This window comes from Leuciscus leuciscus (assembly GCF_965113295.1).
Source record: "Leuciscus leuciscus genome assembly, chromosome: 21".
Lineage (NCBI taxonomy): Eukaryota > Metazoa > Chordata > Actinopteri > Cypriniformes > Leuciscidae > Leuciscus > Leuciscus leuciscus.
This window is the reverse complement of record NC_138745.1, coordinates 28036225-28061058: the sequence shown is the minus strand read 5'-3', so window position 1 is coordinate 28061058 and position 24834 is coordinate 28036225. Positions and strand designations below refer to the sequence as shown.

Here is a 24834-nt window from a genome sequence, read left to right as displayed (position 1 = left end):
AAATCCCCTGAGCACATGGTTTGAATAGGGATGAGAGGGAAAAGGAGAGCAGTGGGGAAACGCACGTAGGGCACTCACACAGCCTCATCATTGGCTTTACGTCAGACAGCGTGACTCAAGTGATTCACTAGTGACAGAACAGGCACTACAGTCAGATGAGCAGATCTCATTCAAGTGTTTCTTCTAAAGATGCGTGCCGTGCGAACGTGAGATCCTGGTGCCAGAGGGGCATCGTCAGAGAATAACCTTATCACAGAGTATCGTTAAGGTATGTATATGAGGACTGATGATGACTTTAAATATGTAAACATGTGTCCTGTGATAATGATTGGGTGATTTTGCGCGTGCGTCGGGCAGTGGGGGATGCTGAATGCCGGTGGGCTGCTATGGAGATTGACTGATGAAAAGTATCAGGTTAACATAAAGAATACTCTTGTATCTATTTATCGTTGAAAATATAGGCTACACCGTGTGATAGAATATCATTTCTAATAACATTCCTAATATGTCGTGAATAATCCACATACCGATACAATTGTTATGTTATGGTCTGATATTAATGTAATGCAGTGTAATCTTCGAGTAGTTGTGGTTGCAATGGTGCTACAAATGATTTAAGTGAGAATTTGTATATACGTAGGATGGTATAGCCTACCTGTGGCTTTACTTTATGCCCTGTGCCGGCGGTGCCAGCGCTTATTGGTGGAGGAGAGAGAGATAGCCTAACGTTATAGAAGTCACGTTTAGCACGTAGACCAGAGCTGTGGCGTATCAGATGCTCTTCATACAAAAATTTAGACACAGAATCGTATATTAGTTAATATTATTATTCAGTGTTCGAATTGTACACTGACTTCCTGGAGAGTCGATTTTATAAAGGTATTTTGGAATTTGTTTTGAACAGTTAGCTAACCTTTAAAACTCCAAAGGGTTTTGTGGTATTTTTGTATGTACTTAAATCTATAACGAACTGTCAAATAATGACTGTATCTATCTGTGTCCCATCCTGAAATTAGCCAAAGTACTCGAGCAGCCTACTGTTGCCATGGTTACCACCTCAAGCAATCTATATTTTTAAGGAAAAAATAAATTATGTTACTATTAAAAGCTATTTTAAATCATTTGAGAGGGATTCAAACCTTAATTTCTTTTTATGGCAGATCTCATTTCAGGTCTTGGGGCATCTACAACTAAGTTTATGATGTAATTTTAAGAACCATGAATTACCTATTTGTAGGAGGAGGAAGGTCAGGGATGGGTGCGTCTAAATTAGATCCACAGTTCAGTAGTCAGGGGCTGCGTTTAATAACTATAACGCTACATAGAAGTGGGGAATCTCCTCAACCACCACCAATGTGCAGCATCATCTGGATGATGCGACGGCAGCCATATTGCGCCAGAACGCAGGGAGGAAACCAGGGAGCATCAATGCTCACTATGCTCCCTTACACTATGAAATTACATCACATTTCTGAAACACGAAACATAAAACGCACGAGCCAATTCAATAAATATAATGACACGGAATAGAAGCTTTGAAGACAAACCGTTTTTTATTACACACAACGCTAGACAGGTAGTGAACACATCTAGTTAACATTTATAATTAATATTCAGCTTAAACACTGTAAGGATATGTAACAGAACAATGCGTTAACACACCATAACACATAATATCAAAAATATATGTAGTGAGTAGTAGTGTGTAGTGAGCCAGGGTCCTTACTAGTGCCTGGATTTGTGTACGTCACGATGAAGGCATAATATAGACCTGCCTTAATTAGCTTCTCAGAATACCTAACCATATCACTATATCCAAAATCATTCATAAATATAAAACTGAAATAATTATGAGTGGTGTCACACATAGTCATAGACCTTGACAGAAATCAAAATAATCAGTAGTCTTCTTGACTTGTCATTTTATTGTGACTGACAGATTAGAATCAGCCAGTTTCACTAATTAGTTTGGATATGACAAGAAGCGTCCATAATTAACAAAGTGCCAGCTGTGCCCTGCTTCAAACAATTCAATAGCCTTTCTAAAATGAATCCTAGCCCAACATAATTCCTCCTAACCAAACATAATTTAAATCCCAACTACACATTCTGTATAAAATTCTATGTAAAATGAGAATAGACAACACAAGTTACTCTTAACTGCGATTCTGGTCATTGCAATCAGTATCACATGGGGAAATGTCAGGGTCTTAATTTAGGTTGGATATCAATGCTCTGGTTGGGTACAGAGTTTTTTCACTAGAGGTTTTCCCCTCTCAGTCCCCACCCCCGGCCTGGCCCCTAGGTTATGTAGATATGTGGGTGCTTCAGATCAGAGGGAGAGAATCAGTTTTCAGGGACCTTAGGCGAGGTAGGTTACACATACAGTACATTGGTTGCATGTCTTACTTTTACCTAATGTAGCTCTTCTACATCATAGCTCTTGATCAACTAATTTCCACTGTGTAACATGTTGCGCAGCCCTTTTTCTTTTTTCTTAATGCATTTAAAAACACTTCTACTTGCATTGATAAGATGCTTTAGGTTGTTTAATGGTGTTTATGTTTGAGCTGTTTGTACTTTTCTTTTGTTTATTAATTATGTGTATAATCTACAATACAGTTGTTTTTGGCATTTCGATCACTAGTTTCAGAGTTTACTATTGATTTCAATGCTGTACCAACAGAGGAACAGGTTTCATCCTTTAAATGAGTATTATTGAGCATGCATTAATCAGTCACTCTAGTTTAGTGCAGGGGTGTCCAACCCCCCTTTTTTAAAGGGGGCCATGTTGTGGACACAGTAGCTTGAGTTGGGACACAGGTGTACATTTATTTTCATTAAAACAAACTAATAACTGTAATTAATTTAGTTAGAAATCTACTCTTATTAAAATGAATTGGTCTTCTGGTATCATGCATTTAGATTATGACAACCACACTACCATGGTAAAAAGTAATATGGAATCTAGAATTACTTCATGCTGTTTAGTCTATAAACATAGGCCTACTAGCGTATAACAAATGTCTGTAATTTGGCCTATATTTCATTACCCCTGTAATACATGAGGCCAATAATATAATAATTAGATATAAATTGCCCACATTTCTGCCACGACAGTTAGCCTACTACAGTAAATCCATGGTAAATGTTGGTGATTTATGGATTGAAAAGTCTTCTGACTGGATTGTTATCGCACAATTTCTCATGTTTTCCGCGTCAGTGTTGTTGAGAATGTCAGCACTGTTTCATCTGCCTTTAAACTAGCTGTTTGGTGGTCGCCTGAACGAGACAGTTTAGCGAGCAAAGCCAGGTGCACACTGTGCGATTTTGGCCGCGATTTGGCCGGCTGAGACAAATCTTGCAAATCCTTAAAGAATCCTCTGATCCTAGGCTAAAATCTGAAGCTTTTCATCGTTAGTTTGACATGTTCACCGACAGCCGATAAATGACCGTTGCTATCAAATTTGACCTCAGACGAAATTCTGCCAGTGTCATAAGATTTAACTACAGTCCTGCAGTGTGACTTCTACGACGACAGTAAAATTGTCTTCGTTTTTCAAGACAGATTGATTAGCCTATGTAAAACTCCGGACGGACAAGTTTTCTTGCGTGCGTTCGTTTTAACGCGTCTTGACTGTCGTACAGCCTGACATCAATGACAACTGAGATCTTAGTGTGACATGGCTTACAGCGAGGATCATGTTCGTACAGTCTGACAACTTGACAAGCAACAATCGTAAAGGACTATACATCGCACAGTGTGCACCCGGCTTAAAAGCGCCGTATTTTGGGCTGATGTAATGATCCGTGCGTCGCGATTAAAACGAGTAGCGCTGCTGTTCCGCTTTTTGTGCCTTTAATTTTTCTCATATACAACAGAAATCGAAGCACTCATCAGTTATCAATAGTTGTCACTCACGGTTCACTGCTACACGTGGCCAAAAATCTGGTGCTGTCCCCTTGTGTTGATATTGTAAAACTGCATGATTGGCGGGCCACATCATTTAATAGCTCCACGGGCTGGACTTTGGACAGGTTTAAAGAGTCAATGGAGCAGTCTTGCCCTTTAACAAGGTCAAGAAAAGGTGGCGTACCATTCTGTCATTGCTTTTTATAGACGAATGTGCTAAGTTCCACATTGCATTGTAATACATGTGTATGTGTATACATATATGTGTGTGTATGATATCTATTTGTTCAAATCAAGTTGCCATTTTATTTTATACATTGCTTATTATGTCTAGAAATGAGACAAACGAGATCACAAATAAGATGACGGAATTTGGTTAACCGTCAACAGCTGCTTGGCAGCTCTTGCTGTTGAGAGACATTTGAAAGGGCACACATTGCATAGTAGGTTAGAGAAGTGTTTGCCAATTCTGATCCTGGAGCACCCCCAACACTACACATTTTGAACTTCACTTTGGACAACACCCATAATTCAACTCATCAGGTGTCAAATAAGGTAGGCTACACAAAGAAAAAATGTTTAGTGTTGGTGGTGGTCCAGGGATCAGGATTGAGAAACTGTTATAAGCAACATATTTTACTCTCTGATCTAAAATAAAATAAAAATCCTTGTGATGCTGTTTTAAAAGATGTAATTTGTTGTGATACTGGTGAGCGTTACATTTAAAACGTTGTGCCCAGAGTTACGAAAGCAGCTCTTGGCAAGAACATGAATGAGGAAGGGTGTGAATCCAGTGTGCCAGACCAACTGAATAGATCTCGCTGTACAGGAATATTCAGTGAACGAGGCATGATTTTGACAGTTGAGCATTAATGATCCACAAGCATAGTCAATTTATGTTTAAAGTCATGTTGTGACCAATCAGATGAAATATTTTACTGTAGAATTAAGCAACATCCATGCACTTTTTGTTGCAGCTGAGACCTGAGGTGTACTGAGCATCATGGGTGGAGCGGTTGTTGACACTGGTAACAGCGGGGTCAAGGCACCTGATGGAGGATGGGGTTGGGCTGTCCTCTTCGGCTGCTTCATCATTACTGGTTTCTCCTACGCATTTCCCAAAGCAGTCAGCGTCTTCTTCAAAGAGCTTATCCGGGAGTTTGGCGTGGGCTACAGTGACTGCGCTTGGATCTCCTCCATTCTTCTTGCAATGCTTTATGGCTCCGGTAGGGATGTCCACTGGCAGTGGAGATTGAGAATATTACGTGGCTCTAGTAGAGGGTTATTCAAAATTAGAAATAAATAAAATTAGTAGTCTGTGGAATATTTTGTAAGGGTAAATGCAGTTTGTAAACACTTTTTTTTTTTTCTTTACTTCACTGAATGTTATATTGCTGTAACAGTAAGTGTGTGTGTGTGTGTGTACAGTACAGTACAGGCCAAAAGTTTGGAAACATTACTATTTTTAATGTTTTTGAAAGAAGTTTCTTCTGCTCATCAAGCCTGCATTTATTTGATCAAAAATACAGAAAAAAAATGTAATATTGTGATATATTATTACAATTTAAAATAATTGGTTTTCAATTTATTATACTTTAAATGATCATTTATTTCTGTGATGCAAAGCTGAATTTTCAGGATCATTACTCCAGTCTTCAGTGTCACATGTGACATCCAGTCTATCACATGATCCTTTAGGAATCATTCTAATATTCTGATTTTATTATGAGTGTTGGAAACAGTTCTGCTGCCTACTATATTTGGTGAATAAAAGGTTAAAAAGAACTGCATTTAATCAAAATAAAAAAATATTTTCTAATAATATAAATCTTCTTTACTATCACTTGCTGAATAAAAGTATTGATTTATTTAAAAAAAAAAAAAAAAAAAAATACTGACCCCAAATTACTGACCAGTAGTGTATATTGTTACAAAAGATTTCTATTTTTAAAACATTTGCTTCTTTTTTTTTAATTTACTTTTTTTTTTTACTTTTTATTCAAAGTATCCTCAAAGTATCACAGGTTATGAAAAAATATTAAGCAGCAGAACTGTTTCCAAATTTGATAATGAATCATCATATTAGAATGATTTCTAAAGGATCATGTGATAGACTGGAGTAATGATCCTGAAAATTCAGCTTTGCATCACAGAAATAAATTATAATTTAAAGTATAATAAATTGAAAACCAATTATTTTAAATTGTAATAATATATCACAATATGACTTTTTTTTTTTTCTCTATTTTTGATCAAATAAATGCAGGCTTGATGAGCAGAAGAAACTTCTTTCAAAAACATTAAAACATCCTTTTTTTTTTTTTTTTTTGATAAAAGCTTAAATTAGTATAATTTAATTTTAGTATCTCCCCCCCTCAAATAATAAAAATGGGTTTCTATACATAACATTCAAAGGTGCCTTTTATATTTTAAGAAGAGGGTTCTTTGCAGGGGATCCTCATATTTGTGGGTCAATGGTATCAAAGTATGAAAACCCTTCACTTTTAGTAAAGAGTCGCAAAATCAGCATGTACATCTAGAAGAGTTATGTGCGATGTCAGCATGTTAAGTGTTACTGGTCTCTTTAATAATTTTTTTTCTATCCTGGATGCTAACAGTGGTTTGCTTGTTGCAGGGCCTCTATGCAGCATCCTAGTGAACCGTTTTGGATGTCGCCCTGTGATGATGGTCGGGGGACTTTTTGCCTCGTTGGGTATGATCATGGCATCCTTTGCAACCAGCATGATTCACATCTATCTCTGCATAGGAGTCATAACAGGTGAGCAATGTTTTGTGAAACGACATACTTATTTTCAACATATTAACACTCTCAAATTTGACACATTAACACTCTCAAATTTGATGTCCTCCAGGTTTGGGTCTTTCTCTGAACTTTCAGCCATCCCTCATCATGCTGAACCGATATTTCAGTGAGAAAAGGCCCTTGGCCAACGGCCTGGCTGCAGCTGGAAGTCCCGTGGCTCTGTGCTGTTTATCTCCTCTTGGTCAGATTCTTCAGTACAATTATGGTTGGCGTGGAGGCTTCCTCATACTTGGAGGAATTCTACTGAACTGCTGTGCATGTGGAGCCCTCATGAGGCCCTTGAAAGCACCAAAAAAGACAAGCGAGGTGGACGAAACGAAACCCAAACCAAAGGCCAAGCTTCTTGACTTCACCGTCTTTAAAGACTGCGGCTTTGTGATTTACACGGTGGCCGCGGCCATTATGGTGCTTGGTCTTTTTGTGCCTCCTGTGTTTATGGTAAGCTATGCCAAGGAACTGGGAAATGAGGACACCAAGTCTGCCTTGTTGCTCACCATACTGGGGTTCATTGACATCTTCGCCAGGCCCACGTGCGGCATCATCGCTGGGCTCAAGTGGGTGAGGCCACGATGCGTTTACCTCTTCAGTTTCGCTATGCTCTTCAATGGAGTCACTGATCTTGTCGGGTCCATGTCCAAAGACTATGCATCTCTCGTGGTGTTCTGCATCTTCTTCGGTATCTCTTATGGCATGGTTGGAGCCTTACAGTTTGAAGTGTTGATGGCCATTGTGGGAACAGAGAAGTTCTCCAGTGCCATCGGCTTGGTGCTGTTGGTCGAAGCCGTTGCGGTGTTGGTGGGACCACCTGGAGCAGGTCAGTTCTGCAGTTCATTTTCTGTCTTCTGTAGTTTCTGTGCTGTTATACAAGTCATAGCATAAGCATTTTAATCAACTAAAATATGCATTTACAGGAGTAAATTTTACAGCTAGTCTTATTCAGAACTGTTTGAATTACTATCTGTTAAATCTCATGCTTTCTTTAATCACTTGCTAAGAACTTAATATTTAGAACTGCTAATATTTAACTGCTAATTAGGGCTGCACGATATTGAAGAAAAATGCGATATGCGATAATGCTTAAAAAGTGTGTAAACTTAAATCATCTTTAAAATATATTTAAAATTATATAACCTACATACTGTACGCGTTTCACATTCTTTTTGTGACCAGAAAACATCCCTACAACTTCTGAAAGTGAACATCAGTGTAAACCACGGGGTTTAGGGTTTCAGGTTATCCTACATTAGGTTTATTTAACAACAGAAACTGAATAATCAAATGTAAAAATAAACACTGCTTAGTTATCACTGTGTGAATTGAATGTATACGGATTCTTACTGCAAAAGTTATTCAGCCAAGAGCAGTGAGTGATTTTCTCTTCGTCTTTTGTTCATGACCCCAGTTATTGCAAGCTGTAGCGATATGCATATCGCGATATACATTTGCGATATTTCGATATATTGTGCAGCCCTACTGCTAATATTTAACTCTTAAATATTTTCTAAATGCATGTTATTGCACTAAATGTGAATGGTTAAAAAATGAAACATGCACCTTTGAAACCTCTGCCCCTTTCTTATAATCAACTGCAAGTTTGCTTTTGGAACTTTCTCCATCCAATCCACAATCAATGGATGGAACCTTTTTTTGTTGTTGTTGATAATTGGTTACATTTAAGATGCATATATAGAAGATAATATTTCTGTTTAATTCCAAATTTGAAAGAACTAAAAGAACCGTTATGTACTTTTGATAATTGATATATCGGTTTGCAGATTACCTAGCAAAGAACTCTACAGATTCTCTATGCCAATGGTAAAAAAATACCTTTTGTTTAGTGTTGCAAAGACCCATTATTACAATACCATATGGTTCCTCCTTATTAGGATTTAGACAAACAAAGCAAATAGATTGTTATAGGTGTCCCAACAATGACAGCTGCTGTTCATAGTTCATGGGAACGTTTGCCCCGATGGCCTGTCATGGCCGCCATATGGGAAGTTCATATCATTGTTCTCTTGTTTCATTTTACAGGTCGCCTTCTGGATTACACAAAGAACTACATGTATGTCTTCCTGCTGGCTGGGTGTGAAGTGGTCCTCTCTGCCCTTGTGCTCTTCATCTGTAACTTGCTCTTCATCAAAATGAAGCCCCAAGAGCCTGACCCTCCAGCCAAGATGGAGATGGCCATTACCGAGACAGAGATGGAAGAGCTCAACAAATCACCAAAGGACGACCAAGACAATGGAGGTGGTGCTAGTGAGAATGGGAAGAAAGCCGCCGAACCGGAAGAAACAACAAAATCTGATAAAAAGGTTGAGTTGGACTCGATAGAGTTGGAGAACGTGTCTGAACCAAACGGTGTGGCAGTAGAACCTGAATCCTCTCTGTGAAGATATTAGAACAATAGATAATATGACCGAGATTCCCCAGTAGGACTCATGGACGTATGTTTGATGTTGTGGCGTATGCGCTTCGAGTGTGGTTGTGAGGACCGCTTTCAGACCTTGCTCTGCTGTTCAGATATAGCACTTGTATCTGGATTTTTGGCCAAACACTGCCTTGCATGCTAACAGATTTCAGGATATGTTCTCAAAAGGTTCTTCCGAAAACCGATTCAATTATTTATAATGTGGCACCAAATTTTTGGTCAGTATACACTCCACATCAGAGCAAGGCACCAGCATAATACTGAAGATTACCAGCTTGCTGCTTTGTGGCATTCAGTGTTTGCTAATGTGGATAGTTGGTTTGCAGTCTCTTTTATCATCTACTGTTACATTTTAAACTGGTCCTGAGAGCGCACTGGATTTTTAAAGGTTGTATTAAAGTCCTGCATTTAAGACAAATCCAACCAGACGAACCCATAAGCATAACTTGCAAATGAGGATCTTGTTTAGTCTTTTTAAATTGGGCATGTTCTTGAGGAATGTACAGAATTCAGATATGCTTATTTTTGTGGAACATTTTCAAAGTATTTAACTGTTGTAGGACAAAGCCGTTACATTTTTAACGTTTTTGGTTAATTTTAACTTTCTTGTAAAGATTACAGTATTTATATTAAAGTGTTGATGTCAGTTGGCAGCTGCACTTTATATTTATTTTGTATTTTATTCATCGAAATGTCTGTTTTTAGACCAACTGCATCAATCAGGAGAGGACCACAGTTTGTACTTGATATGTTGGTTATGTAACATTTATTTTTAGTTCATTCACATTCACTCATGCATTGATTTTTCTGTGGGCATTTAAAAAAACAAACAAATAGTAACACATGATTTATGAAAATGGTGACGCTGTTAAAGCCCTTCTAAACTTTACCTCGTTTTATCTTTTACCAGCAGTTTGTGAGTAGGGACCCTCTTCTATGTTCAAAGACACTTGAGCTATTTTTGGTTGTGCCTTAAGTCTTGTAGCAGTACAGAATTTGTGAATCATTACAGAAATAAATACATCCTTTCCTCTCCACTGCATCTTGACTCATTTTTATGGTGTTAAAGTCGAAGTGTTTGTAGTGCTTTTAGAAGAACAATAAAATGATACAGGATACTATCCTTTTTAAACTTCATTCCAATATTAGGACTAACAATTCTCTGGAAATGACTACAAATTTGTTACATTTCTACCTCTCATAAATGTAACTCTTACTAGCTAAGGCTGTGAATTCTAAATGACCACACTGCTTACTCCTACAAAAACAGTTCAGTCCAGCTGGTGTCCATCTGCAAATGCACTGGGCTTTTAACACCATAAGCAGCGGCTCATCTGAAACATATGGTGTCAGGTGAGGCATACACTAGCAGTGATCAATCCTGCTTCTAATCTACCCTACTGTAGAATTTAGATCTCACCTTGCTTTAACATTCAAGTGAAAAAAAGATGTTTGGCTAAAGTAAGTTGGAAACAAGTTGTAGCCTACATTTAGAAGAAAATGTTCTATGTATAACCTCAAATGGTTGTGTAAGGAATTGAATATGACCTTTTAGGAGTTCCCATCATGAGAGCATTTAATGGAATTAGTTTTAATTTATTTAGCAGTTTTGTTGTCTGCCGCGTTAAATGCTCGAGCTCTCTAAAGCAGAATGGATTCTGATTGTCAATGTTTTTATCGTTCATCAGCTGGAAAAGAAATCGTTTAACAGTGATTCCAGCAATATCGTTTCTCAGTTACAGTTGTGGTAGGCTATAGACTCTGCTATTATTTTATATTTAAGATTTTTAGAACTATCTTTATAGTGATAATAGCAGATTGTCTGAGAAAATATGTTCGTGCAAATAATGCGCAACAAGGCCTATCTGTTTCCATTAAAAATATAAATCATTTAAAAACACCATTTGGCCAGTGGAAAAGATTGAGAAAAACTTTCTCTGAAATGCATTTTACACTATTTGATTTATTCAAAAACAAGGCAAGGATAGGCTACTAAATTATTTGTATCAATGTAATGTGACGGCACAACCGTATTTCTTATTTTCCTAATGTCTTGTACCGTTAAACATGGTATCACGTGGATTAATAATAAAGACCAGGACAAGACTTTAAAGTTTTAAAATCAATGTATCTTAATGGTGGATATGCAAAACTAGCTATATTTAATTGTCTACCCTAATCGTTATATCGTGATAAACATCACTTTAAACATCTGTAAAAAACGTTAACAACGACGATACAAAAAAACGACCCATTAACTGTAAATTATTATGCATTTAAAAAAAAGCAACGACAAGCAAATACAAGTAATTTATTTACATTGTTTAAAATACACAAATACAGTGGTAATACAAATTCTTAAAGGACTGACAAATTGGCATGACGTCCACAAGTATGTGGAGCCCAAAGCAGCCATGGGCTTCAAACTGGGGGCTGGGGGAGAATCAGATGAAAAATTTTACCCAGGAAGTTGCCAATGTCCTCTGTTATAGATGACAAGGGTACGAGATGACCAAACCAGCTTCCAAAGTGCGTCAGAAAAGCCACATCAGTGCTGGAATATTTCATATAAGGGGAAATCAATGAACATCAGAGCAAGACCTTGATTTGTTTTCATTCTTTCAACCTTTGTAAAAACAATCGATATCACCAACAAATGATTTACCACTTCCAGAATACCATCCGAGCAATCAGAACACAACTTGCATCCATTACCTTCACATCAGAGTATAACAGTCCTTTTCGAAAGACACATGTTGCAGGTCAAAGCATGATCTCCATTACTCAGTCAAAACAACATCCTCAAGAGTCAAAGTTCAAGTTCAGAATGCACGAAACCCCCAAAGTCTGGCACTTCATTGTTGTGGCTTTATGAAAGAGTGGATAAAAATAACTGGTGATAACTTTCAGACTCAACCCATCTGCGGTCATTTCATAGTCTCTCTCAAGAGTTGCATGGAAACATTTACACAAATATTTTACAGTTATTTCACAGCTTAGAAACAGAAGACACACAATAATGGGGGAAGCAGTATTGTACAAACGGGCGAGGTTCAGAGAGTCCCTCTGTGAGGACGTGTATGACTGAAAACCACGCTGTGGAGTCAGCTTGCTATGAGCTGATGCTGAGGTTTTGGCCCCTTTGTGGTCCATCCACTCAACACCACCAGCTTCAACGAGGGAAAGGAACCTCACCAGAGGGCTATTAAAATGTATATTAAAAAATAAATACACTGAGTAAATAAAAAAAGTTAAGTAAACCCATAACGCCACCAGGCGGACTCGTCTGTTGCCCAGGTTAAAAATACAAAAGAAAACCCAGTATACAAATAAACAAGACCCATTTAAACCACATAGATGATACATTAGCCTCAACCAAAGAAAGTTGTGCAGCACTGAATGTATAAGAGTGTAACTGTGAAGGAAGGTCGCATAAGATGACAATGGAGTGGGTTGGCTGATCCAGTCTCTGATTGGTCAACCTACTGGTGTGATTTCACAACAGGCCATAGCTCTCATGTCCATAAGAACATTTAAAGAGTGTTGGAGAGAAAATATGAGAACATGAGAAAAAAAAAAAAAGAGAGAGCCTGTTAGAAAAGAGGTCAGGTTGGTTTCTACACCATTTTGGTTTGGTCAATAGAAGGAGGAGACTAACGGCCCTATCTATTAGCTGATGGTGAAGAGCTGTCAATCAGGCATGTGTAGTTAGGTTGCCCATCGTGCTCCATATTGCAAAGTGGAGGCTTCTGGGACATGGAGACAATCTGTACACAGCAACAAGATAAAGGGACACACAATAAATGACAATTGCCTTTTTAAAAAATTGTCTTTTTAAGAGACTGAATGTTTATACGTTTTTCACATTATAATAGGTTGATAATTTAAATGTACATTTTTAGGAAAAAACATTAATCCATTAACCCAAAATGGTCCCTCTACTATGGCATCACTGCATAACCCTTTTTTGGAACCTTTATTTTTAAGTGTGTATGACAGTTTGCACAAGAAAAAACAAAAAGCAATGTGCAGCTTACTCAAGCTAATCGAACTCACCTGGTGCACCTGCCTTCACACAAGGACGTGACGAGCAACTACTTGCCGTGGTGATCGAAGGGAATGCTATTCTGGGGTGAAGAGAGAGAACATTACAGCCTTCCACCCCCACAACACAATCCTTTGTCCACAGACATGCTACTCACACCAACCCATAATCATACCGTGCCTACTTGTCTGTCATATAGAAAGAATATATGCTGCTGAAATTACTTTTCCAAGAAATACAAATGCTAGGTCAACAGCTTCCTAGAAAAGGCTTTTCAACTACCTAACAATCAGATTCAATTTTAAGCTTAACGTCATCAAAAGGCTAATAGAGATTGTGAGAATCAAAAGGTTATTTACTGCAAGCAATAAAGAAATACTAATATTTGATCAGGTATTTATTTCTGTGAACGATTTGTACGTGCAGAAATAAGACTTCCTAATGTAACCATTCAGAGGCCACAGGTACTGAACTGTTGCTTCTGAAAAGAAGTTAAATCTCTTTAATCGGTACGCTAAAAAGCAGCTCATTCAGACACAGACGGCCACAAGACTTGCTGCTTTTTTAAAAAGGTTTATTACGGATTTGACTGCTCTGCTGAAAGCTGGGATGAGCAGGGTCTGCCTTATACCTGTGATGTGGACATGCGGGAAGTGTCTTGCCGCCCCGTCAGGTCTGAGGACGACACGTTCACTGGGGCGCCACGATGAAGCCGCATACTGACCTTCCGTTCACGCTCCATGCCAGTGACCGGTCTCGGTGAGGATGTGTTTGCTGTGTGACGAGAAGCAAGAGACGACTGCCTACAACAGTGTTTCAAGCACTTGGGAAGAAGCAGAGGTAAGAGAGAGACTGTTTACCTGTGTGAGAGGTGGGGGTGAGGGGGGTGGGAGGAGCACCATCCTGTGTGGGGCGGGGTCTGCCTGAGGCTGCTGGGATCCCTCGAGCGGCAGGATTCCTGCTGTGCCTCATCCGCTCGTCCCGCTCTCTCCTCTCACGTTCTGCCTCCTCTGCTGTACGGTTAGCACCCTGACAGAAGGTAAATGCAAAATTATGAAACTTTATAAATGCAAGATTATGAATCAAACAGTTGATTCCAACAGAGTTTGGCTTTACTCGGTGTGTAAACTCGTGTATCGAAAACGGTAGAAAACGTACCAAACCGTGACACCACTGTCGTATCGAACCGAACCGAACCGTGAATTTTGTGAACCATTACACCCCTATATTCGCCACAGAAGTTATAACATCACCAGCTCCTCTTGGGTTTTTACAGATGTGGGCATTATACCCATTGCTCTAACTCAAATGACACAAAGCAAATTTTCCATCCCCAGTCAGGTAAAAAATACAAGATCAATTATTTTATTAATTGTAACACCACCCACGTGATTTACATGTTGAAATGTCCATGTGGTTTGGTGTATGTAGGTCAGACTAAACGCCCCCTTAAACTACGCATTGCAGAACACAAAGCAGCAATTCGGAACCGTAATATGGACTATGCAATTGCGAGGCATTATGTACAAGCTAATCATGGCTCCAATGCGTCCTTAAAATTTTGGGGTACTGAAAAAAATTCTACCCTCCCAACGAGGAGGCGATATAGTGAAGTCCCTACTACAAAGAGAGGCTTTCTGGATTTTCACTCTTAACACAGTGGAACCTAATGGTCTTAATGAGGAACTGGGCCTCTCATGCTTTTTATAGTTCACATTTTGAGGCACTTGTTGTTGCTAGCGGGTCTGTATGTATACTTTTATATTTATACGTGTACTTCTTTTTTGAAGGTGTTTAAGTTATATGTATACACTTATGTATTTTTTTCATTATATTTTTTTTCTTCTTTTCATTATATTTTTTTTCTTCTTTCTTTTTGGTCTACACCTGAGTGCTTGTGTATAGGATTGGTTAATTGATGTACCACACCCACCTAGGCCAGTGGCCAATGCCTTGAATTTTGATTCTTTAAAATCTGTACATCGTTGTCATTGACTGTTTGACTCTGAAGACGACGCATGGGCGTCGAAACGTTAGTCGTTTTGCACCAATAAAAATCACTTAAAACGTTGTGTGCTCCAGTCCTGCTCCTTGGTCCTAGCTTGACCTTGGGTCTCCTCTTTTGGAGGAAAACGAGAATTTTTAAAGAGAAATGACGGAGGATTTCGATATAAGAGAGGAGGAGCTTGAGTTTGTTGCACAGACCTATTTTTTTCAACCGCAAGAGGCGTCTACTCACCTACTCTACTCTTAACAAGACTTGCGTGCAGCCGTTCCTGAAAGCCAGTCATTAAAGTTTATGGATATTTTTCTTACAAAACCGTATCGCTTCGATTCAGAAGGCCTTTATTTACCCCCTTAAAGCTTGGAAGAACCAGGATTTATTTTTTATTTTTTTATTGTGTTTGGCTGAAAGAGGAAAGTCATATACACCTACCTAGGATGGCTATTTTGAGTAATCTATGGGATAATTGTCATTTTTGGGTGAACTAAACCTTTAAATACCAATGAAATGACTAAAGTGACATTTTTGAAAATAAGGCATTTCAATAACTGACTAATAACCTTTTCATTGCCATTAAAGTGAAATTACTGAACCTAAACAAAACAAAATATAAGCAAGCAACGCAAGTTTAAATGACCACAGTTATAAAGAATGAAGACCATCCAGACATGTACTTACAAATTTGAGCATGTTCCAATCAAACACGTAGTCATAGGAAAAGCCCTGTCTGTGGAACAGATTCCTGAAGAGCTGCCTCAAGTACGAGTAGTCTGGCTTGTCATCAAATCGCAGTGACCGGCAAAAGTTGAGGTACGTGGCAAATTCAGCTGTGGGACAGAAAAACATCCATATTACAATCCAAGTGTTTTAGGTCAAATACAAAGCCTGATTAACATTCAGAAAATGTTAGAAATTACACAAGGCTTTGAACATACATGGGTAGCCCTTGCAAAGAACTTCAATGGGGGTGGACATCTTCTTTTCGCTGATACGCTCATACTTCTGTCTCTTGGTGGCGGCTTTCAGTCCCTGCCAAGGCAGTGAGCCCAAGTTGAAGTACATCAGCACATAGCCAAGAGACTCCAAGTCATCCCGCCGAGACTGCTCTATAGAGATAGGTGCACACAGAGATATAGCTTAATATAGGTTGCGTGGAGCAACTACTGTAGTTATTCATGAATAAGCATTCATATCACATTCATACACACGTGCACAAATAAAACTCCTCAGGGAAATGCTAAAAATATACATGCGTCCACTTGAGCATGAGCACATAGTGATGTCATACAGAGTCGACAGAGCAATGGAAAGGAAAAATTACTCTGGAAAAGATGTCAAATGATCAGTAACCACAGCCAGAGAAACACTGTCTATCACAACAAATCTGGGTCACACACACATATATTAGGGCTGCACAATACTGGATTTTTTTTTTTACATTATGACATTTACCTCTTCTGTGATATATATTACGATGTACAGAAATACAGAAATGTTCACCAGATGACTTGAATGGCTATATTTGGAAAGAATTAGGGATGTCACGATACCAAAATTCCAGTAGTCGGCACCGATACCATTACAATTTTACGGTTCTCGGTACCAATTTCGGTACCACAGCAAAATCTGTTGGAACTATTTTTCTATTTTATCTAACTATTTGAAAAAAAATATTAAATTCAATTCAATGACTTTATTTATGACGGTAATCATAAGTAAATACTACATATAAGCATTAAAGGCTACATGCTGTTTAAACGTAAATATTGCTTATTAAAAAAATCCTATGGAGACGTAGCTAAATCTACTGTACAGTAGCCTAATATAATAATTTGTCAATTTCTTCAAGTTAAACCGAACTTTTATTTTGACGGGTTGCCGTGAAGACCTTTGAGTTTCTGTGTGTGTATGATATGACGATAGTTTTTTCTCAAATTAAACAGTAAAATGCTCATGAAGTGACTCTCAGAGTGGCTCTGGAGATGAATTTCATCATGTCATCATATCGTGAGGTAGCAGAGACTGAAAACAGCGCGAGCTTCACTCGTGCTTCAGTGTGTGTGTGTGTGTATGTGTGTGTGGTAAATGAAACCGCGCGTCTGCGCCATTCATTCACACAGAGACAAGCAGAACATGCAGGGTTAATATTTAAATAGTCTTTTTGCAGTTTAATATACACAGACACTATATATATATTGTGATATATATCGGCTACAGACAGAGCTCCAAGTAAAAAAGTTAGTCTGGAGCCCCGCGCTTTGATAAAAACACGGAAGCGACTTAAAGCAGTTGCCTATTAGTGGGTACCGAATATACCCGGTACTACAGAAATGCTGGTATCTTCATATTTTCAGTACCGACTTGGTACCGAAGTACCGGTACTTTGACAACACTAGAAAGAATTAATCATTCTAGAATGAATGGGGTGATTTTGTTGGGGAGTGCAAAAAAATATTAAAAACCCTGGAAAATGAAATGGGAATTCTTTCACACTTGAGTTTACTCTTTACAAAAGAACTAACACAAACCTCTTTCAGAAACCATAAAGTGAACTTGTGTTTAAATAGGGCACATTCTAGGGATGCACCCACCAATCCTATTTTCCATATACGTATTGGCTTTGATACTGCGATTTTTGCCGGATCGGATATCGATCAGACAGGACCGGACCAAATCCGATACGGCGCATACTCATTTACCTTCAATATTCCCATTATTATACTTGATCTGTAGACAAACTTCTGTAGATTTGCATAAAAAGACTTTATATGGCCGGAGTTCATGGCTGTTTCTAAATTGTAGAAGAAATAAGGCTCAAACTTCTGAATAGATACACAGTGAAACACTAGAAGTTTTGTACACATTATCTCTTTGTGCCCTGGACTTTTGAATGCGGAGCGCTGCGTTCTGTGAGTCATGTTGCTTTAAGCACATCATTCTGCACCTGGGAAGTGCATAAGCGATGTGTTCCGCCCTGTATTGGAGCCTTTCATATTATGATAATTTTGTGCACTGAAAGATAATTAATAAACTATATTTTCTAAAAAAGAAAAATTTGAAAAATTTATGATTTTTATAAGAATACAAATAGTAATTTGTTTTTTATTAACATTGTACCATATTAAGCACTACACTTACGTTCATTAATATTTTTTACAAGCTAAATGTCAAAGCGAGTCTCTATTCTCTCTTACATTAGCGCTGTTTTGGACTGATTGTGTTTGAATGAATACACTTACTGGATCATTGAACTGAAAACTTTCCAGGAGTTTAGCAACTTAAAATGATCTGGGGCCGGTTGCATAAACCTCTAAGACTAGTCTTACAAGTTAGACATCAATTTATTTTCTTTAAGACGGTTCATAGCTTTTTTAAATCAGTTACATAAAAACGTAGATAAGCCTACTTTGATACCGAAAACTAAGACTGACTGCCCCTGACTAACTGCTAGTAGGTCATACTAGAACTTAAGACACTGTCTTAACATTATGGCTATGTTTATGCAACCGGCAGCTGATCGCAACCAGTGATGCGGGTTGGAATAGAAATTTCCACCTACCAGGTAGGCTTACAGCTGCTTGCGCCATTGTAGATGCTCAGTGTCATAATCTGACGACTTCTAAGATCATGTAACTGCGTGATGTTAATGACGCAATTTCACGTGCTTCAGTAACTTATTTGCATTATATTTTAACGTGTTAAGGATTTAGAATGAATTGCATTGGTTAACATTAACAGCCCTAATAAATACATATATATGCACAAACACGTACACATACGGCATATATACACACAAGCACTCACGCCACAGTGATTTAAAAGCTCATTGGCAAGATTGTGTTTTCTTACCAATGCCAAGGTGTGTGTTGATGGATGCATATCGTGCAGTGCCCGTCAGGTTCTTGTTCTCGCGATAGGGAATGTGCTGGTGTGTTCGTGCGTCACGGTATTTCTTGGCCAGACCAAAGTCAATGATGTAGACCAGGTTTCCTTTCTTTCCCAAGCCCATCAGAAAATTATCAGGCTTCACGTCCCTATGAATGAAGTTCTTGGAGTGGATGTACTCAATGCGGCTGATCTGCAAGGTTTACAAAATGACATTTAAATACTTCTGTAGCAAAAATAGTCGTCAGGCATTTCAGTGTTTCAATAACCATCAGGAGGGGATCTAAGGCACATCAATTCTTAGAAGCAAGTAGAGAGTAAAATTTTGGACTAAACGGCCATTACATTTCTCAGCAACTTCACCTACATTAAAGACTGTCTACCGCAGGAAAATCGGTGAAGAATGAAACAACTACTTGATTGCTTAAATTTGTGTATCATACCATTTGATCAGCCAACAGCAGGACAGTCTTCAGGCTGAACTTCCTGGAGCAGAAATTGAAGAGATCCTCCAGACTGGGGCCAAGCAACTCCATCACCATCACGTTGTAATCTCCTTCGGCACCACACCACTTTATGGTAGGGATGCCAACTGCAAAGAAAGCACACAAAACACCTAAATACACTGCCTGAAAACCCAACACATGCTTTTTATCATTAATTACATTAATTTATTGAGCACCTCAGCTCCTTATTTACATATAAACGAGACAAAACAATGTTCTCATTACCTCCACCCTGCATCATCTTGTAAATCTTGCTCTCGATGTGGAGCTGAGGGTGCTTTGTCTTCACACATTCCAGTTTGATGGCCACTTCCTCTCCGACTGAAATGTCCGTGCCTGGGGCAGATCGAGAAACAGAGCCATTAAAACAGTGAATGGAGTCAGAACACAGTCTGAATCTCTAACAAAAATGAAATGACTGCAGATCACAATTGAACTTTATACTTTGTGCATACACTACCATTCAAAAGTTTGACCAATTTAATGTGTCCTTACTGAACATAAGTTTTCATTTTAGAAAAAGAGTGCATGCCCCCAGACCCCCCAGGGGGACCGAGGTCCACCCCCGCATAGTCTCACAAAATCCTGTAGGAAAGACTTTTGAAACAAAGTATGCTTGTTGTGTGCATGTATTTGTGTGAATAAGTGGCACAGTTTTGTCCACTCAAGCATCCATTGGCATGGAGCAGAGCGAGCATTCTTATGGGAGTTGAACTTTACACTCACATGGAGAAAGTGTTGTGAGCGGTAGAGAGCAGCCAAAAGCTCAGAGATGCTCAACTTTATACAAAAATCAAGCGAAAATGCCGGGCAGCAGCCAATCAAAATGAGAAGAGTTAAAAATATGCTGATTGTTCTCCCATTTCTGCTGGATTAAGTGCTTAAATCATATTGTTTACATTAAAGTTGTTTTATGCATGTTTAATATTGTAGTTTGGACATGTATTTCATTGTGAATTGGCTGGCTTTTTAAATGTGTAAATGTTTATTAAAATGACACTATCTTTACATTAGGCATATGTGTGATAATTGATTATATTGCCCGTGTGCTGAAAAAAGATTAAACACCCGCTCTACAGACACACCCCAAAGTGTAGACTTCGTTGAGTGAAGTTCTGCCACTTAGTGGACATTTACCATCAGTACGCAATCAGAATACAGTGGGCTTACAAGATGGAAGAAAGCACAATCTTTCTGTCACTGTTCTAGTTTCAGTTATTTGAGAGACTTTTGATTCTGGGTTGTTTTGATGTTTACCCATATTCATGTTGTTTTGTCTGTTCTAGAGACATGTTGTTATAGCTTTTCGATAAAGCTCTAATCGTGCAGCCTTATTAAAAAGCAAACCAATTAATTTTTTTGTCAACACTGAATGTGGGAAAGTAAAAAAAAAAAAAAAAAAAAAATTCTAAAAGAAAAAAAAAGCCATCAATGGTGGGGAAGCAATAGCCCCTTTCACACATCCAGTCTGTACTGGTAAATTGCAGGTAACGGATCATGTGTGAACAGGACCTTTTCAAATATAACGGTATATTGGTTCCGGCAGTTGTTAAGGGAAGTTGTAACAATACCAGTAAATTACCGGTATATGCACCGTGTGAATGCGGAATGAAGATTACCGGTATTTCGCTCGTACGAGCTCAGAACGTGCTGATGCAAGTAGTCATTTGGGCCAATTAGAAGCCATTGAAAGAGTAACGGCTTTGGGCCATTCATAAAATGATGAAGCGTTTACTCAGCACTGTTTACAATTGTCTTCAAATTGGAGTGATACCGAAACTAAAGCGCTTCTCATCGTCCGGGCGGATGAAAAGATGTGTCAACAACTTAAAGGAACAGTTAGCGATACTGTCATGTATGATAAAATAACTAGCCTTCTTCAGGAACAAGAAGGAACTTCCTGTTAATGACATCACAGAGTTTAATGGTATTTTGGAACTGATGTGTGAATGCTCTGTTACCGGTAAAAAGCCAAAACGCTGTTGCTTGTGTGAACAGCACATTTTTTTATTTACCGGTAAAGTCGTTCTACCGGGATTGCTGTGTGAAAGGGGCTATTGTCTCATAAATGACAGAAAATACCATCAATGGCAGGGAAAGAGTTAAGAAAACTTAATTACATTCTAAAAGATTAATTACACAGATTTATTCAGATAAAATTTTTACACAGATTGATTACCACCATTTCATTTTCGGGGCTCAACAGACCCATTTCTCATGAAAAAGAGCACTCTGGACATTCTGCAAAATATCTGTTTTCAAAAGGCACCAAAAAAAAAAAACTACTACCCATAGCCATCTAAACAGAAACTCAAGGACTTGTTCAGCTTGTTCCTGAGAGATTTAAAAAAACAAAACAACAAATGATAATCTTCCCTTCAGCTGTTAGCAAAGAAACTCGTGCAATGCACGTCAGATCTACATACAAATGAATCAGCAAACTAGACATTTATTCAAAGAGCACAAACAGTCAGTACTCTGATTACATTTAGATTAAATTTACATTAAAAAATATATATATTCTACCTATCTTTGCCAACGAACAATGTAATTAACAGGCTTCTGCTCTGGTTTCAGATCAGCTTTACAGCCATGATAAAGAAAACCAATAATACGGCAGTGTTATGCAAGAAATCCCGCCTATCCCACAGTTGACTCAAGAAATAGGATGCCAAACTGCTGATAAGGTGAATGCAAACTGCAGTCTGATAGCTAAATGAGATGTAAGGGAAGTTAAAGATGTGTCATTTAGTCCAAACATCCATCACATCATAAGCCTGAACCAAAAACTCTGAGGTTACATAAAAGCTGATGGGAAGGACCCAGAATTGTAAATGAGTTGGACAGTCCGGGGTGATTCACACACCTGAGGCCTCCAATGATGCCAAGTGATGCAAACGTAACAGAATCCCAGGAAAAGGGAGAGGTATTGCATTTATGCCGAGTCTGACTGTCGGATGATTTGTAAAAGCAGTAAGTGGTGTAACTAGTCCAATCTTGTTGGGTTTGATCTTCTGAGCCTCTAATGCCAAGGACATGGCAGATCATTTGAATGCATTTTACACAGAGTCATGTGCAGAGTCAAAGATCTTCTACTAGCATTGCCACAAAATAACACCTCCGACATATTTACTCTGAAGTATTATTCAAAAACACTTAATTATGCTGACATACCAAAGAGTGGGTGGGTGTAGTTATGAAACAGAAGCAAGCAGATGAGAGTTTAAAGTCTCACCACACCCACCAAGCCCTGTTCTCACACACAGACTGAAACAATCCCATCTCAGCCAGAAAGCTTTGGGATAAAGGTCCCGCCACACTACATGATGATCAAAGTCCCCTCACAAACATTGCTTCTCTATCAAAATAAAAGCAAGCTGATTGCATTTGAGCCTGACGTCTATAGGTGCTTTGATTAAGTTAAACATTCTGTTGATAGGTTTCAATCCACAGCGATACAAATTAAGGCCAACAGCTGCAAAACTTCCTTTAATGCCTCATGAATAAGAGATGAACTCATCTCTTACTGGCTCTACAAAAGTAACGTTACATTTAATCACAGGCTTGAGTAAAATTAAATACCATGATGGTTGAGAGTACTAATAATAGTAAAGGTAGATTTTGAACTAATGAAATGTTATCAGCTTGTTAAGAGCATAAAAGCTAAAACAATGACCTACTTTGGTGATCCAAACCAGTAGTGCAATAACAATGACTCTCTATTGCCATCAATGCAATCTCTAAATGTCAACCATAGATATTCAAATGATAAACAACATCCTGGTGTGATACTGATGCTCTCAACCATGAAGGCCATCTAGCATGTAAATAAAGAGTTTCTCAGGTCCCTGACTGTGCTGCTCCAGGACAGCTTTATTAATCAAAAGAGCTTTAGCAAAAATGTACCATGACCCCATGATCAGGAAAATGAAACTGCATCAATCAAACACAGAGCTCTAAATGCAAGATCTCGACTTTTAGTAGACTGCAGACGCAAATCAACATCTAGGCTTGGTTGGATGTCCATCAAATGCTGATTCAATATGCCAGGTATGGCATTTTGGGTGGTTCAAGCTTTCAGTGAAACCTGTATGGACAGGTGACATTCACTCAAAGTTACACAGAAGGGAGGACCCGTTTGTAAACTCCTGCTCACGTTCAATGAAATTACACCTCAAAGCAAATAGGCCTACTGTGTTGTCACTGACATCTGAGTCTAATGTCAAAAGCACATATTTTTTATGGTCATGTATGACATCCTGTAGTGTTTAAACCACTATAGAAGCTTGTCCCAAACGGGACGTGAAGATTATTTATCCTGCAACTTCAATAAACCACTTATACGTTCTTGTCATTGTTATAAAACATGGTATTTTATATAAATACTCAAAAGAACTGAGAAACGGACCTCATAAGGAGACTATAAACGAGTAAATCTCTGGAAAAACGCCACTGACAGTTACAGTTGACAGATATATAAAACAATACAGCATGTTAGCCGTGTCAAATAATGACAGCTTAATGGCAAGATAGTATACGGGTGTTGAAGTCTATATTTACCCAGATATATGTCTCCAAATGATCCACTTCCAATTTTTCTACCCAGTCTGTATCTGTTTCCAACTCGTAGCTCCATCGCTGTTTACTGGTTTCTCCCGAACGAGTCACTCGACTGTATTTCAGCTAATTTCTATTAAACCAGATGCTGTCAGCCCTTAAATTCGATGATACGTTAATATTTTCACGCGTTATTTACCTGCTACGATCCTATATATCTCTATGCGACCCCAACCCCCCCGAATCCCTGAAGAGAATTCGGATTCTTCCGGCGGAGTTCACTTTTCACCATTCCTTTTCTAATATATAAAAGCCCGAAATGTCACAATATTGTGATCAAGTGAAAGCTTAGAGTCTGTAGATTATGCTCCTGTCGGTTTGGTCACCATTTTCCCCAAGGATGAAGAAGATGGAGGTGGATTTTAACAACGGACCCCAGTCGCAGCAGCTGTCACAGGCCTCGTACCTCTCCTGTGGTGGACACGAACGTAGCGCTGTGACGTCACTTCCCCTTGGCAACGCCTCGCTCGCCACAGTCACGTGGGAGAAACGCTGGACGAGTTTCATTAGGTCAGTCTCATTAACTGTCTCGAACACCAATTAATTCATTATATGTGGACATCTTTACATTCGTCCCACATATATCTTATTCAGTGATTTGTATTGGT

General features: G+C 38.6%; 2 protein-coding genes across 3 annotated transcripts; one reads left to right on the top strand and one right to left on the bottom strand.

Moving 5' to 3' along the window:
• The first annotated feature begins 114 nt into the window (after positions 1–114).
• On the top strand, positions 115–10203 carry slc16a3b (solute carrier family 16 member 3b). Of its 2 annotated transcripts, none has more exons than XM_082152987.1 (5): positions 115–268; positions 4891–5139; positions 6549–6692; positions 6787–7551; positions 8772–10203. In XM_082152987.1, the coding sequence occupies exons 2-5, from the start codon at positions 4917–4919 to the stop codon at positions 9128–9130; spliced, it is 1491 nt and encodes a 496-aa protein (XP_082009113.1). In that variant the 5' UTR covers positions 115–268; positions 4891–4916; the 3' UTR covers positions 9131–10203. The 2 variants fall into 2 exon arrangements, with proteins under 2 accessions (XP_082009113.1, XP_082009114.1); XM_082152988.1 differs by lacking the exon at positions 115–268 and adding an exon at positions 315–2371.
• Positions 10204–11465: 1262 nt separating this feature from the next.
• On the bottom strand, positions 11466–24656 carry csnk1db (casein kinase 1, delta b). The gene is made up of 10 exons (XM_082152996.1): positions 24170–24656; positions 19835–19945; positions 19547–19695; positions 19068–19296; positions 16154–16324; positions 15897–16045; positions 14074–14242; positions 13845–13987; positions 13225–13295; positions 11466–12935 (listed from the first exon to the last, which is right to left on the bottom strand). Exons 1-9 carry the CDS (start codon positions 24243–24245, stop codon positions 13263–13265), a joined length of 1230 nt encoding a protein of 409 aa, XP_082009122.1. The 5' UTR covers positions 24246–24656; the 3' UTR covers positions 11466–12935; positions 13225–13262.
• Between the last annotated feature and the right edge of the window lie 178 nt (positions 24657–24834).